The sequence below is a fragment of the Excalfactoria chinensis genome, chromosome 4 (genome assembly GCF_039878825.1).
Source record: "Excalfactoria chinensis isolate bCotChi1 chromosome 4, bCotChi1.hap2, whole genome shotgun sequence".
NCBI lineage: Eukaryota > Metazoa > Chordata > Aves > Galliformes > Phasianidae > Excalfactoria > Excalfactoria chinensis.
This window is the reverse complement of record NC_092828.1, coordinates 29,196,223-29,210,596: the sequence shown is the minus strand read 5'-3', so window position 1 is coordinate 29,210,596 and position 14,374 is coordinate 29,196,223. Positions and strand designations below refer to the sequence as shown.

The 14,374-nt window shown below is 38.9% G+C and overlaps 1 protein-coding gene across 2 annotated transcripts in view; it reads left to right on the top strand.

Moving 5' to 3' along the window:
- Positions 1-14,374, top strand: part of NFKB1 (nuclear factor kappa B subunit 1) — a 55,785-nt gene that overhangs the window by 15,989 nt on the left and 25,422 nt on the right. The window contains exons 4-6 of one of the 2 annotated variants that reach the window (XM_072334180.1): positions 4,450-4,487; positions 6,815-6,913; positions 14,198-14,346. In XM_072334180.1, the coding sequence (XP_072190281.1) occupies positions 4,450-4,487; positions 6,815-6,913; positions 14,198-14,346 (286 nt within the window). Of the gene's footprint in view, positions 1-4,446; positions 4,488-6,814; positions 6,914-14,197; positions 14,347-14,374 lie in introns of both variants that reach the window. The other variant, XM_072334178.1, reaches the window with a different exon arrangement.

Sequence of the window (14,374 nt, the reverse complement as noted above, 5' to 3'; positions counted from 1 at the left end):
CCCAGCTAGATGTAAGGCACCGTGCTGAAAAATAAAACTGAATGGAGTTGGGTGGGCAGTCGCTATTTGCGGACTGTCTGGGCATGGGTCAGCAAGTGGTGAGTAATTGCATGTGCTTTACTTGGGATTTTTATTCTTGGTTTGGTTTTTGCCCTTTTTTACCCCTTTCTTATTAAACTGACCTTATCTCAACCCATGAGGTTTTTTTTTTGTTTGTTTGTTTGTTTTGGATTTTTTCTAATGCTCTCTCTCCTGTCACAAAGTTGGAGTGAGCAAACATCTGTGTGGTGCTTAGCTGTCTACTGGGTTAAGCCATAACATGGGGCATCCATAGCTTCTCTGGGTAGATGATTGCAGTGCCTCACCACCCTCATAGTGAAGGATTTCTTCCTAATATTTAATCTGAATCTAGTCTTTTTTAGTTTAAAACTGTTACATTCTCCGACGGAATTTCTCTCCTCATCTTTCCTGTAGTCCTCCTCTAAGTTCTGGAAGGCTGCTAGAAGGTTTCCCTGGAGCCTCCTATTCTCCAGGCTGAACAACCCCAACTCTCTCAGCCTGTCTCCATAGGAGAGGTACTCCAGCCCATCTGCTCATCCCTGTGGCCTTCCTCTGGCCTCACTCCAGTTTGATCTAGAGTCTGAGCATGTAGCAGCAATTTACCACTTCCAGGATTGACTCAGGAGCGTTGGTATTAGGCTTAATAGCCAAGACCGTGAGGCTGTGAATGGTTTCATCTATATCCGCAGAGTTAAACAGCACAGTTACAAGGCCTGCAGAGATATCATACCAACATTGCAAGCCCACTGTTCTTTGGCTTGGCTTTGATGGGAAGAATGTAGCTAAGAGGGTGCTCCTTTGCAAAGTGTGTGTGCAGGATAAGGCCTGTCAAGAGGAAGAAGGAAGAAGTGGTGGGAGTATCAAGATGCAGGAGGGCCTCTGACTCAGAAAAAGAATGAAGAAATATAGCAATTGAAGGAGATGTGGGGAAGTGCAACTGTGAGTCAGGCTGGAGGGGAGGTAGTGGGATGTAAGTTGGCCTGTGGCGAGTGAGGGGAGAAGACAGAAAAGGAAGCACTGAAGTATCAGAATGTGGCAGTGCACCAAACCCTCTCCTGGTTAGCGGAATGTGTGATGTCCATGGTCCTCCTGGTTGTGCAGCAGTGCCAGGCAAGTCATGAGGAGACTCTTGACAATACTTGGCAGCTGTGGGAGTTATTCCTATGTGGAGATGAACTCCATTACTTCATCCTGCTTCAGCTATGTGTTTAGTAGCATTCCTTTTCCTGGCTGTGTAATGCCTATAAAGGAGTTGGTTGTTATAAAAGAACTTGAAGAACACAACTTTAATTGGGCTGCTTCCAGCCTAGAACAAAGGTGCAAATGTTTGTCACAAATCTTATCATTTTTCATTCTGTTTGCAAGTTGTACACCTTCAGCTTTCATGTGTTTAGACCAGACATGCCTACTTAATAGAAATGAACTATTAGAAACTTTCCTTGGCAAAACACTTTCATATTTTTCTCTTCCTTAGGAAAGATTTGAGAGAAAGAGAGGAAGAAACGGAAGAGGGGCTACATAACAAATGTTAGGCTGTCTGTCTAATGTACTGTTGGAAAGTATTCAGTCTAGGGAAAATTGGCTGTATGAGATGTCTTGCAAAGAGGAATTCTTTTCGTAGTTAATATATTACTTGTACTTGACAGTTACCTTGAATATTGCCTTTTTTATTTTTAAGTAGAATTTTTGGTATAATTAAATGCCTTAGTTTGCCTTCTCTGTCCATTTGCTCAGATGTGCTCCGTATGCCATACCAGAGTATTAACTTAGTGATAGGAAAGGAGAGAATATTTATTCATACAACTCAAAAACTAAAATGAGATCTTGCAGAACTTTGCCTTATGTGAATTGATATATTTTTGATTAATCTGTCTGCTGTCACTTATTAATGTCAGCAGATATAATTTGCTTCTAGACATTTACACTGCAACCTATTGAGTTCCTAGTGTTGATATTTAAGATACTTCGATTTTTTCTTATGTTTGTGTGATTTTTATAAGTTTTTGTGTTTGTTTTTTTCTCTCCCAAGGGGGCACAAGTGCTGCTGTCCTAAATTTTTCATTTTCCTGCATGCAAGGTGAAACTATGTCAGTAGCACAAAGAATTCCCCTTAAGCTTCCCATTAGGCCAGTATTAATGTAAATCCCCCTAGTAGGTGTATGAACTCCCACATGCTGACCTCTTGAACCCGGATCTGCTGCTTTCTAGTGGACTTCTGTAACCACTCAGCTTTTGTATAAAAGACAACTGTTTTTCTGGCTTAGTGGTTGAGAGAGAGCAGTGAGATTTTGTGCAGGTTCTAATCCCAAGTATATGCTTTGAAAGTGAATTCCTAAGGGGAAAACAGTAGAAGAACTGCTTGGCAGGTCGTGACCTGGGTAGAGGCTTGGTTGAGAAATGAGTTACACTATTGTATTTAATGTGAATTATTTCTGCCAGTGCTCAGAAGATGCAAGGCATCTGGATTGCTAAAGTATGGCATGAAGTATAACATTTAGATGCCTAAATAATGGGGAGGGTTGCAGGTCTATTCACAGATAAAAGTGCCAGTTAAATGTAAGTGCAATATCATAATTAAGCCTAACTTTATTTATCTTGACTCCATGTTACACACAAAAAAACAAAGCAAAAAATCACACTAAAACTATATATTTAATCTACATATTTTAAAATTTCTGAAGTCCAAAATATTTTTTCCTGCTTTCCAGTGTAAAATGATGTATATTTGTTCTTGAGACAGTTGCTTTACTTGATTTTGGTTGTAGCACTGTTTACTTTTTTACAGGAAGAATGCTGGACTTGGGAAATAAATAACCTTTATATGTGAAATTGTTGTGACTGGTATTTGCAATGTAACTTTGATATGAAATAAATTCATTTGCTGGCTTTGACAGCAAGATAAAAATTGTATCTATTAGCTTACTTAGCAGAATTTCTCTTTTTGAGACAAAACTGTTCAGTTAAGAACATACCTACAGACATGAAGGTCTGTTTTATTAAGGAAAAGCTGTAGTGAGGAACAAAGAAGGACACATGAAGTTGTGCTGCAAACTATAAATAAGCATATTCTTGGCCACTTTTAGTTGTCAGTAAACGTGAGGCCCATTGTTAGATGAAAGCTGATACAAGTACATAGTTCTGTGCTTGAGCCAAGCATTCCCTGATTGCATGCTACTTGCAGATGATGCAGATGTTCAGAGGCTGATCACACCTTCTTCTGGATGTTGACAAGGCGTGATATGCCCTTTGTGTGCTTGCAGGCCCTGCCATACAACTGCATATTGTCTGTTCTGAAGGTTCCATGTGTACCAGTGAACTTGCTGGATTCCTCAATATTAATAACTTTAATGGGGTATAAGTAATGAATGATGCATAAATATAACAGGACTATAGCTGGCAATAAATTTTGCAGGTGTTCACAGCAAGTGAAGTTGTTCAGAGTCTGCTTTGATAACAGCTGAATTCTTAGCATTGAAATCCTCTTCTTGGTTGGTAAAGAAACAGAAAAGAAATTCAGCCTTTGAGGCGATTAATTCTCAACTCTGGTAGATGTTTATGCTGGTGAATTTTGAATGAGGCTTATGGTTTTAAATGAGCTAGCATTTAGGGAATGATACAAGGCTTAATCTTGGTAAAGCTAATAGGTCTTGTCTGAAAAACAAGCAAAATTTATTAGAACTTAACTCCATGTATTGACAACATGGACAAATATGGATTTCATTACAGTCTGTATTTGTACTCAAGCATTGTGTGTTCCATGTTTTAGAGACACAGCAGAACAATATATTTTAAAGTATATCTGAAATTATTAAAAGAATGAAAGTTGTTTAGGCTCCTCAATTCCATTTTCTAAAGCAGATCTGACTGTTAAGACATGTTGAGACAGCTTGAATTCCTCCTATATTCCCACACCTCAGAGCTTCCCATTGGCTGTCTGAAAACCTTCAGGAGCACCTAGGCACTAGGAAGCCCTGGGGCCAAGGCTTGGTGAATACAGTCTTTAGAGCCCAAGGGGTTTAAACACAAAATTTAACCTTCACTTGGGGAAGGCCAACCTACTCATCAGTGGCAAGGAGAGAATCCTTTTCTTACTCACTGCTGAGTGTCTTAACTGGCTGATCTGAGTTGCCCCTTTATGCCCTTTGAGCTAAAATTAAGCTTTTGTAAATGATTAATTCCCTTCTTACTCCACTGATCTTGGTAAAGATTAGCAGTGGTTTACTTTCAACTGATTAAATTATTCATTAAAATTTTATTTATGTTCCGAAGATGCTTCGTTGCTTTCAAAAATGTCAAGACATTGAAAGATATCGGTTTTATCCCTGTAACTCATGTTTCATAGCAATAGAAATATAATTTTGTGCTAACACTTTTCTCTTATGTTAGCAGATGGACCGTATCTTCAAATCATTGAACAGCCAAAACAGGTAACATTTGGAAAATCTTTGCAATACCTGTGTCACTGTGTTCAGCTATAAATAAAACTGTGACTTAAGATGAGAAAAGAAGTGTTGAAGAGGTTAAAGTGAGTAACAAATATTGCACTTAACCATAAGCATTTTTTCCTCTTGCTTTCATAGTCGAATTGTTTCCTGTTTTGTTCCTTCTTCATCTCTGTGTCCCTTTGGAAGTGTCTAAGAGAAGGACAAAAAACAAAAAAACTGAGGGTTTAAAAAAATATCTTGTTAGATGTAAGCTTTTCATCTGAGAGATGACTCTTCAGTGCCCCAGCGTTTGGAAATAGAAATTAATAGGCATGGAAGATTTTTAGAATTTGTTTTGTGTTTCTTGAAAGGTGTGAAAGGAAAAAAGCAAAAATTCTGTTCCCAGAAGTTACAGGAAATTTTGACTTGTGTTTTGACACCATGAAGAAATTATGTTGTCCTTTTTGATTCCTGTTGTCACAGTTAGCTGTTCTGAGTAACTCAAGAAAAATGGAGGTTAATTCTTGAAAGTAACTGTTTTTGTGACTTGGAAGCAGACTCTCACTTAAGCTGCCCTGGTGGTGTCAATTTCAATGCTATGTACTGGTTAGTTTTCCTGCAACAGAAGTACAAAGCTGCATAAAATCCTAAACTGAGTCTGTTAAGTAGACAAGAGTGTCTAGAAGCCATTCTGCTCTGTGCTTCGTCTTCTGCAAAAGCATGTCAGGCTCCAGTCTTTTTTCTAGGAGACTGCAGAGGACGTTTGTTTCAGGGACACACTGAGTCCTTTTTTTTACTTCAGCCTCCCTTATTGGGAATGTGGGGCAGTTAGGTGCCTTAGGTGAAAAACAGCAGTGTACTGTGACCTCTTGGAAGAATATGCTGCCTCCTCCTTGTTGTTTTAGTTCATCATCCATCAGGTCATTTCTTTTTATGGCAGAACCTGTAGTGTGCAGTGTCTAAAAGGAAGCCACTCTTTCCATACATGACATTTCTGTAAGCAGCTCTGTAGTGGAGCACCCATGAAGCAAGCTGAGCAAAGGTTTATACGGTATAATAAGAGTGATCCACAGACAGAGCACTGTGCTTGTCATCGTTTTGGAAATAAGAGGCAGCGGGGAAGTGTAGGATTGTATGTGTTTTAACACAGCCAGCACTGGAAGGATGATAGACTGGGGAAGGCCACTCAGATGTCTGCTAGACCTTCAGGCCCTAAGGCATGGCAAATGAAGAGAGCCTGAGTCATTCCACGCATCATGACTCTGGAAACTTTTGCCTGCTGGATACCTGGAGCTCAGGCTTGTAGTTGAGCACTTCACTTTGTTGCTCAATACTCTGTGAGAAAGCAAATATGTTATTTAGGTTTGATTACATTGTCCAGTCGGAATCTAAACAAAAGACAGATCTTTCCACTTGCTTGAGAGGCTTGTTCATAAACTGAAAAGGATTCAGTGAGATAGATGCCAGAGATTACAGAGTGATTTTTTGAGCCAGTTCACTGTCAGCTAGTAGAGACATCAACTTCAGAGATGCCTTCTATTAGGCATAGGCTAAAGATCTTTCATGTAGAATGCAACACTTAATGGATGGCTTGAATACATCAGGAGGACTGTGTATAACGGACTATGTCAGAATTTGCAGGACTGGCAGGTAGGTCTGAGGTGGGAGGGGGCAGATAAAATAGCATATTTAAGTAGAGTTAAGCGTTACCAAGTACATTTGCTTAAAATTTGCATCTTCTGTACCATATAGAGGCTTTAGTAAAGCACAGGGAATATTAGTTCCATCAAAATGGAATACATGGACTGCTGTTCTCTAGAGTGATTGCTAGTGGGTCGTACAGAGTGCTCTGAAACTTTTGCGAGGCGCCTGGACTTCGCTCTGGTCAGAGATATGACTTCCACATGCTCTTCCCACAAGGAGAAAGGATTTCAGTTTCATCCACATTCTTATCTCTGTGATTGTTTGCAACCCTCTCTACTTAACATCTGTTGTGACAGAAATAGCATCTGTTGTTGTATTCTCTTGTCATTTATTTATCATCTTGTTTTGAGAGTATAAATAGATCTCTGCTTCAGAATGTCTTCACTTACTGAAAGGAGAATTTCTGCCCGTTGCTAATGTGTAAGAGTAGGAATAGAACACTTTACCTGGGGCTGGCTCAATGGTGCCTTGTCAACCATCATTCAGACAGTATTTCGGGGATGATCAGTTGTACTTTACTATTTGTGGGCTGTCTGGGCAAGTTTTGTGTGTGCGCATGCGCACACATGCTGTCTTTTTTCACTTTTGTTTTCGAAGAGCATTCAAGTTTCTTTTTATTTCCATAGAGGGGTTTTCGATTCCGGTACGTATGCGAAGGGCCTTCACATGGTGGACTTCCTGGTGCTTCCAGTGAGAAGAACAAAAAGTCATACCCCCAAGTGAAGGTAAGGACCTAAAACGTTAATAATTTGTGAACTCAGTACTGCAATGCAACATACAGTATTATGAAATTACTCACTTTATATGAAATTGACTGCACTTCATTTCCCACTTTAAAAGTGTAATTGGTTTAAAAAGAAAATAGTTTTCAGATTCATGGAGTTATTTTGGCATCATATTTATCTATTAGCTGCTGAGCAGTAATCTTTCTTGCACCTGCCACCTCACTGCACTGCCCCTGCTCTTGCCAATGGAGTTCTTCCCTAAGGTGTGGTTTTAGTATAATGCTGCTCTGAGCTGGTCAGTTACTCTACTGCCAGCATAATGCATAGCTTGAGTCTACTCAGTTATTCCAGTCCAGTCTGAAATGCTATTTACCTGCTTTTCATTACTTGTCTGTTCATGTTACTCCTTTCTCGATGGCTCTAGGATATTAAGTCCTTAGGTTCTTTAGGATTTAATGCAGATAATTTTAAAATCAACAAAAAACCATGTCATTTTAACAGGAGTAGTATTATATTCAGGAGTTCTGAACCTTTTTTTTTTTTCTTTTTTTTTTCAGGAAAAGATTGAGTATGTTAATTAAAGAAACATTCAGAGCTAGCACAATATGAGGACTAGAACAGTGACGGTTAACCATTCTAGGATTAGAATCATAGAATCATAGAATCACCAAGGTTGGAAAGATGAACACCTCTAGGGTTGGTGACTTCACCACCTCGCTGGGCAGCCCATAGGGGGTGAACTTTTGTTGCCTAAGGTTCTTGCACAAAATTCTTTCTGCATAGACATGAGAAAAAGATAAACTGTGTGTTTTCTGCTTTTTTTTTATAAGTTAATGAAAGCCTCAGTCTTGTTACTTTACATCTTTGATGAGCTTTTACAATAGAGATTGTACCATGAGGAGCAGGATTAAAAGCTTTTAATTCTGGTGTTGTCTTCTTTACAAGAAGAGAAGGGAATGGAAGGGGTGGCAAGCAGTCAGCCTCTGTACCAGTCCTTGCTGTGTGCTGCTTGTCAGCTTTCCCTTGTGTGTGTGTGTAGTTCTTCTGCAGTTCTTGAGAAAGGCTACAGTTTGGAACAGCTGCATCTCCAGAATGAATCAGTACATGCATGACTCAATGGAAAATAATCAGCATTGGCTGAGATAGCCTAGGGTGTTTTAGTCTGGCAAATTGAGAGGAGGGTGAGAAATTTAGCCTTGCAAAACTGTTAGGAAAAATTACTAGCCCAGGCAAAGGTTCTACTTGCATTTTCCTTTCCTACTGTGATAGTGATGATGAACCAGTGAATACAATTCACTGGTACATTCATATGAAAATTATGTGCTTCAATGATGCCAGGTCTTTGGATTCCGATTCCATCTACATTGATAATTAATAAAAATATCAAGTGTTATTGATAGTAATTGTGCTATTGTGTTTCCTAAAGGTGTGATGGGACTTACAGTAGCATGACAAGCGTACACACAATGAGAAGTTCTGTAGGGAATGGAATTTTTCCATGGAAAAACTAGAAAGCAAAATGTTCTTTGGCTTTCCATCAAACCTCCTGTTTCCATTGATCATCAGATTTTAATTTCATCTAAAGCTCTCCCAACACACGTGTCCCGTCCCCTCCCTCCCTCTCGTCCTACTGTGTGCATCTGGGTTTTTTCTACTACAAATCCCCACATGGCAACACCTGCTGGGAGAGGCTGGCAAAGGAACATAACAAGTAGATTCCTCAAGGCCATTACTTGTTAGTGCTTGTTCTTGATTCAAGTGGTGCCAGCAAATGCAGAAGCATTTCACACCTTTTCCTGTAAGTCTTTCTGGTGTTTTGTCAAAGGGTGCTCACCTTGTTGTAAATGAGGTGAGCACACTTGAAGGTTACTGTATTTTCTTTAATTTTTTACAGTTACACCAAGACTTTCATGATAAAACTTCCATTTGCTGATCACAGTGATGTGAAGGGATGGTACTGTGGTTTGGCTTTAATGGAAAAAAGACTGATATTTGTAACGGATCTTCAAACCTTGGCTATGAGGTGACTTGTACAGCTCACACCAGGATCTTTCTTCTGCTTGGCCAACTCTGCACAAAAAGCTGATGTGATTTACCAATAGGCACCATGGAGTGCTCTTAGAGTAGACATTTTCAGTGCACAAAAAAGCATTGTAGTTTCCCTGCAGCCTTTTCATAGGATTATGCATTGTAGACTTGAAGAAAATTATCTGATATGACCTCTTGAATAATGTGGCCTACTGAATCTCAATCAGTTGTTTTCTTGCACCTACCCCCTAACTTGTAGCTGGGCTGGAACATATGAAGATGTGTCTTTCATTTAAAGGCTAAATTGCTGAAGACTGCCATGTCTCTAAGCAAGATATTTTGGTAGTTAATTACACATTTAACCACACCCTGTAGAGCATATTAAAAGATGGTATATGTCAGGAGTTAGTATAGCAGATCTGCTTTGCATTTGAGACAAAACTGCACCACCTGGAAACTTGGAATTGACTTTAAATTCTAGTTTTAACAGTATGTATAGCCTGGTTAGCAGTAGTATTTTTACTATAGTGCCAAGGATAGAATTCATTTAACTTTATGGATCTGTATTTCTTTGTTTACATCTGTCTTTGCTATCAATAAACCTACTAGTATGTACAGAAACTGTTACATACTTATAAGATTACATGAGTTTTATATATCCTTACAGGGAAGCCATAGATGTTGAACACACTATAATGAAAACCTTCTTTGTTGTCCAGAGAGGTTGTGGAATCTCTGTCTCTTGAGATATTTAAGACCTGTCTGGGTGCCTACCTGTGCGATCTACTGTAGAGAACGTGCTTTAGCAGGCGGGTTGGACTTAAAAACTCTAGAGGTCCCTTCCAACCCCAACAGTTTGGTGACTCTGTGAAGCTTTAATGATAAGCTATCTAAAATTATTTGTTTAAATTTCATTTTTGTCTGCTTAGTGCGACAGTGGGGAACTGTAACATCTAGAACAGCTGAAATTATTGCTCTTGAGCTCTTTGCTCATCATTAGCTTGTTCAAGCAAAGAACAATAGGGAGTTCTATATAGTTGTTCTATATCCAAATAACGACAGATACGCTCCCTTTAAAATCTTATGGGAAGATTTAAGAGCTTTGGGAAAAATAACCCACCACCACCAGAAGAACAAAACTGGGTAGTCTGATATCACCAGCTCACTGAACTATCTTACATTCTTATTCTTAAGTTGTTTGTTCTGATGTATTTGGAAAACTGACAGAAAACTTCCATAGAAGACTTCCACTTGCCTTTTTTACATGTTTGTATGTCCTGATCTTGCATATTGATGTTGGCTTATTCAGGCTTGACAATGAAGTGCTTGATACAGTTTTGGGTGTGAAAAGAATTTACTGAAAACAGCGGTGTGACGGAAATGTCCTGAGTTTTCATTTCCCTTGGGGCAAATCTACATGGGTGGCTGCACACGATTTCAGGTTGCCTATTCTGTGAGCTGGATGTAAATGAGTTTCAGCCTAGAGGCTGAAGTAACCACATTGCTCAGAGATGTGCCCAAGCTAATGAGTACCGTCTCTGTACCCATGGCTTTGGTTGTAGTGCAGTTCAGCTTGAGGATCAAAGCCGCGTCCCATTTAGGCAGCCCTGAACTTAGGCACCCAAACAGGAGCACTGCCCATCCAGACGTGTCCTCAGGCTATCCTAAATTATACTTCAATTTGGAGATAAGCGTCCTCATTGAAATCAGGGGGATTTCAGCACCTAATTCAAGTTCAGGAGGAACATTTGCAGAAAATGAGGCAAGTTGTTTGGTTGTTGAACTTCCTCATTAAGTAAAGCTTTTTCCACCCCATAGGAATTAAACTGTGGAGTGTTAGTTTGCTGATTGCAGGTTAAAGATTAATTCATTCTGGAGTGGAATTAAGAGATAATCACTAGTGGAGAACAAACGGATTTTTTTCTTATAAATCTGTAATGCTCATTGAAAGCCTGTACTGAAGCAATTCAGCCAAAGGTTAATTCAGTGAGAGCTGTGTTTTTTGCTGCTATAGTTGGTTACGATGAGTCTGGAGTGCTGAGTCCATTTACTTGGGCTTCTAAAGCAATGCATCAAAATCTGTGACCTCACGTTTGGAGAGGAGTTTTAAACTCCCATTGCTTTTAGTTACTGTACATTGCTTTATTCTTAGGCCTCTAAGGAAGTACTTTCTTGCCTAAAAAATTCCTACCAAGTTTGACGTGTTGTATCTTAAACTGGCAACCAGAAAACATTCGTATTTGGCATTTATAAAGAATGAGTGATGCCTCATATGTGGAACTTTGCTTTTATGTGCTTATGACAGCACTGCTGGTCATACTCAAAAGGTCAGGCAAGATTGGGGATGTAGCTTCTATAACAAAACAATTAGAAAGAGAAATACTTATTTTTATCATTACTGGCCTTCTATGTTTGACATGGTCTTTTCCATCATTTGCTTTCTTTAGTTAAGTAGTTGGTTTCACTTCTTGCTTCTATGAGCAACTGGAAAAAACATCTTTCAAGTAGAAAAACGTTCTTTATAAAGTTTTTGTAAAGTTTTAGGAAGTATTAAAAAAAAAAATTGGGGTCCTGGATCTCAAGAAGATGTGAAATAACTGAAAAAAAAATTCAACTTTTGTTTTGAAATTGAATAAACATCAAGTTCACGGGGTGCTTTTAATCTCTCGGGCAAATCTCTCAAACAGGAACAGCCAATAAATGTGAGCCTGCAGCATTTTGACTTTATCAGATTAGAGCAATTGAATGCTGCTTCAGTACGGGACGTAATCAAGTGTTACAGCTGTGCTCCTTCCCAGGAACTCCCTATTTTCTTTTTTCTCCCCCATCTTCAATTTGATGTTCAGTGGCTGCGTTTCTGTAGGTCACAGATCTGCTTCGGAGCAGCGCAGCACCCAAATACTCATATTGCAGATAGTTTTTTTGTCAACGCCATAATCTTTGGACTCCTGTACAGATACCCAGCATTGTAACATGCTGTCTACCTTCTAGCACCTCTGACTTTTAAGTTATTCAGCAATTGCAATAGTGTCGATAATTCAGGGGTACCCCAAAATGATTTCAGACTTATTTTAGGTTACATAAGGATGGTTAGCCACTGGCGCTGTTTTTCTGGCTACAGATTATGGATGTCACAAAATCACTTAGAAAGGTCCATCTTTAGAGCAAACATGTAGGAAACATCCTGTAGCCTTTGCAGCATAGGATATCAGCCTCGAAAATAGTCTTTTCTTGCCAAATGATCTGTATAATGTATTACATTTTAAGAAATATATATATATATTCCTTTATTCACTAAGAGAGACTACAAAGCTGAGCTGAGTAACAGGGGAAGATTGCAATCTGGTTACCGCTGCAGTTATGTGTTCTGCTTTCAGAGGCTGGAAAGTCCTTGACGTGCAGCAGTCCTACCTACAGTTTCACTGTGGTTTCTACAGCTGATGAAGGGTTGTCTTGAACTTTTCTGATGTGACACAAGAACATGAATGTTAGTCATAACGAATGTAACGCTGTAGATGTGCTGGGAACTTCCTAGCAGGGAAAGCCTTTCTTAGTGAGGGATGAAAAGAAAATATTTTTGAGAACTTAGTTGTAGTAATGAAGGCGACATTTAGCACAACATATAATGATTTTCTTCTCAGTCCATTTTATGAGTGTTACACAGAGATTCCTGCATTTTCTCACTGCTGAGAATGGTAGAAAAGACAAAGCAGTGATTATTGTGTATGTTTGTATTGTTTCAGTCCAGGAGTGATGACAGTGTGGGAACGGACAGAAGCACGAGTACCCCCATGTTTCGTATTTTAGAAAGTGCCACTTGTAACATGTAAAACATGTTAAAGTTTTATACAGTTATCTCTCAGACACTGAGTAGTGAGAAGACTTTTGCACACCTGCTTCTCCTGGAACAGCTTTATTTTCATACTCTGGGGTTTTTTATTGTTAGCAGCAAATTGGAAGATGTTGAAGACGCATGTTATGTGTATGCAGAGTGTTTCAGCTGTGATGGAATGGATTCAAGAGAGGGGTTAAACGGAGTGGAGGAGGCTAGCAGAACTTACAGTGTGGTGAAGTCGTGGCAATCCCCGGTTATCAGCGTATTATCAACAATATAACCTTAAGTGTTCAGTTCATCACTGATTCATCACTTTAATGTTCATCGTGATCCTTTAATACCTCGGTTGATTAGATCTATAAGCTGCTGTAATACAAAGAACTTTCCCTCGGGCAAATCAGAAGAAACCTTAGAGGAGGAGGGAGAAAAACAACATTGATAAGAGGGTTAATTAAGTGAATTGGAAGGGAAGGGAATGTTCGCTTTTTTTTTTTTTTAAATCAAGATAATTTTATATTTGTTCTAATTTGAAAATGATGCATAAAGATAACTGAGTTGAAGTGTATTATTTGCGAGGAGAGAAAAATAACATTTTAAATGATGCGTAAAACAAATAGCTGGTGTTAATAAATGGGACTTTGTTGGTCATTTTAGGGAGGTGTTGTTTTTTTTTTGAAGCATTACTTGACATCGCAGTTTTAAAAGCTATTGAGAACGTGTGGTCATCAGAAACTGATGGAGGGAGTGAGAAGCTTTGTTGTCCTCCAGAGTGCCTGCAAAGGCACCCAGATCATCCTAAATGCAGGCCTGCGAAATCTTAAATGGAGTTTTAGTGTATATCCTCACCTACACTTGAAGGCAGTATTTACTGGGCAGGTTTATGTGTTGATGTAACATTGTGATCTGACAGAATACCTATGAATGCAGAATGCTTTCACTTCAGAACCTCTACCTGAGCGATCATTGTAATGAGACCAAAATGTGTGAAAGGGATCATAATCTTTACCATTATTTGAAAACATCTTTGTGTTGGGGAAAAAGAAATAATAATAAAATAAAATAAAAGCTGCATTTTTTAATGGGATTCTTAAGGTGTAGCAATGTCTAATGTGAATTTAACGTACTAAGTTAAGTTTATGGAGAGCAACATGGTACAACTGGCCAGAATATAAAGCTAATAATAGTGATATGGGAAACAGAAGGTTGCTTTTCATAATGTTTGTTTTATTTCTTGACTTCTTTGTCACAATTTCTGCCATTTGTGTATCAATTTAAATTACAAATGAATTAGTTTGTTTTATGAGAAAATACACACGCATTTCTCCTAAGCAAGCTTGATTGTACTCAGCTGACAGAAAATATTCCACTGGAACTATTGTTTGTTGCATTTTTAAAGGCACCAGTTTTACATTTGTTTACAGATTTGCAACTATGTTGGACCTGCAAAAGTGATCGTCCAGTTAGTTACTAATGGGAAATACGTCCACTTACACGCTCACAGCTTGGTGGGTAAATTTTGTGAAGACGGAGTGTGCACAGTCAATGCGGGACCTAAAGACATGGTTGTTGGGTAAGTCTGTCAAATGCATTTGCAAAGC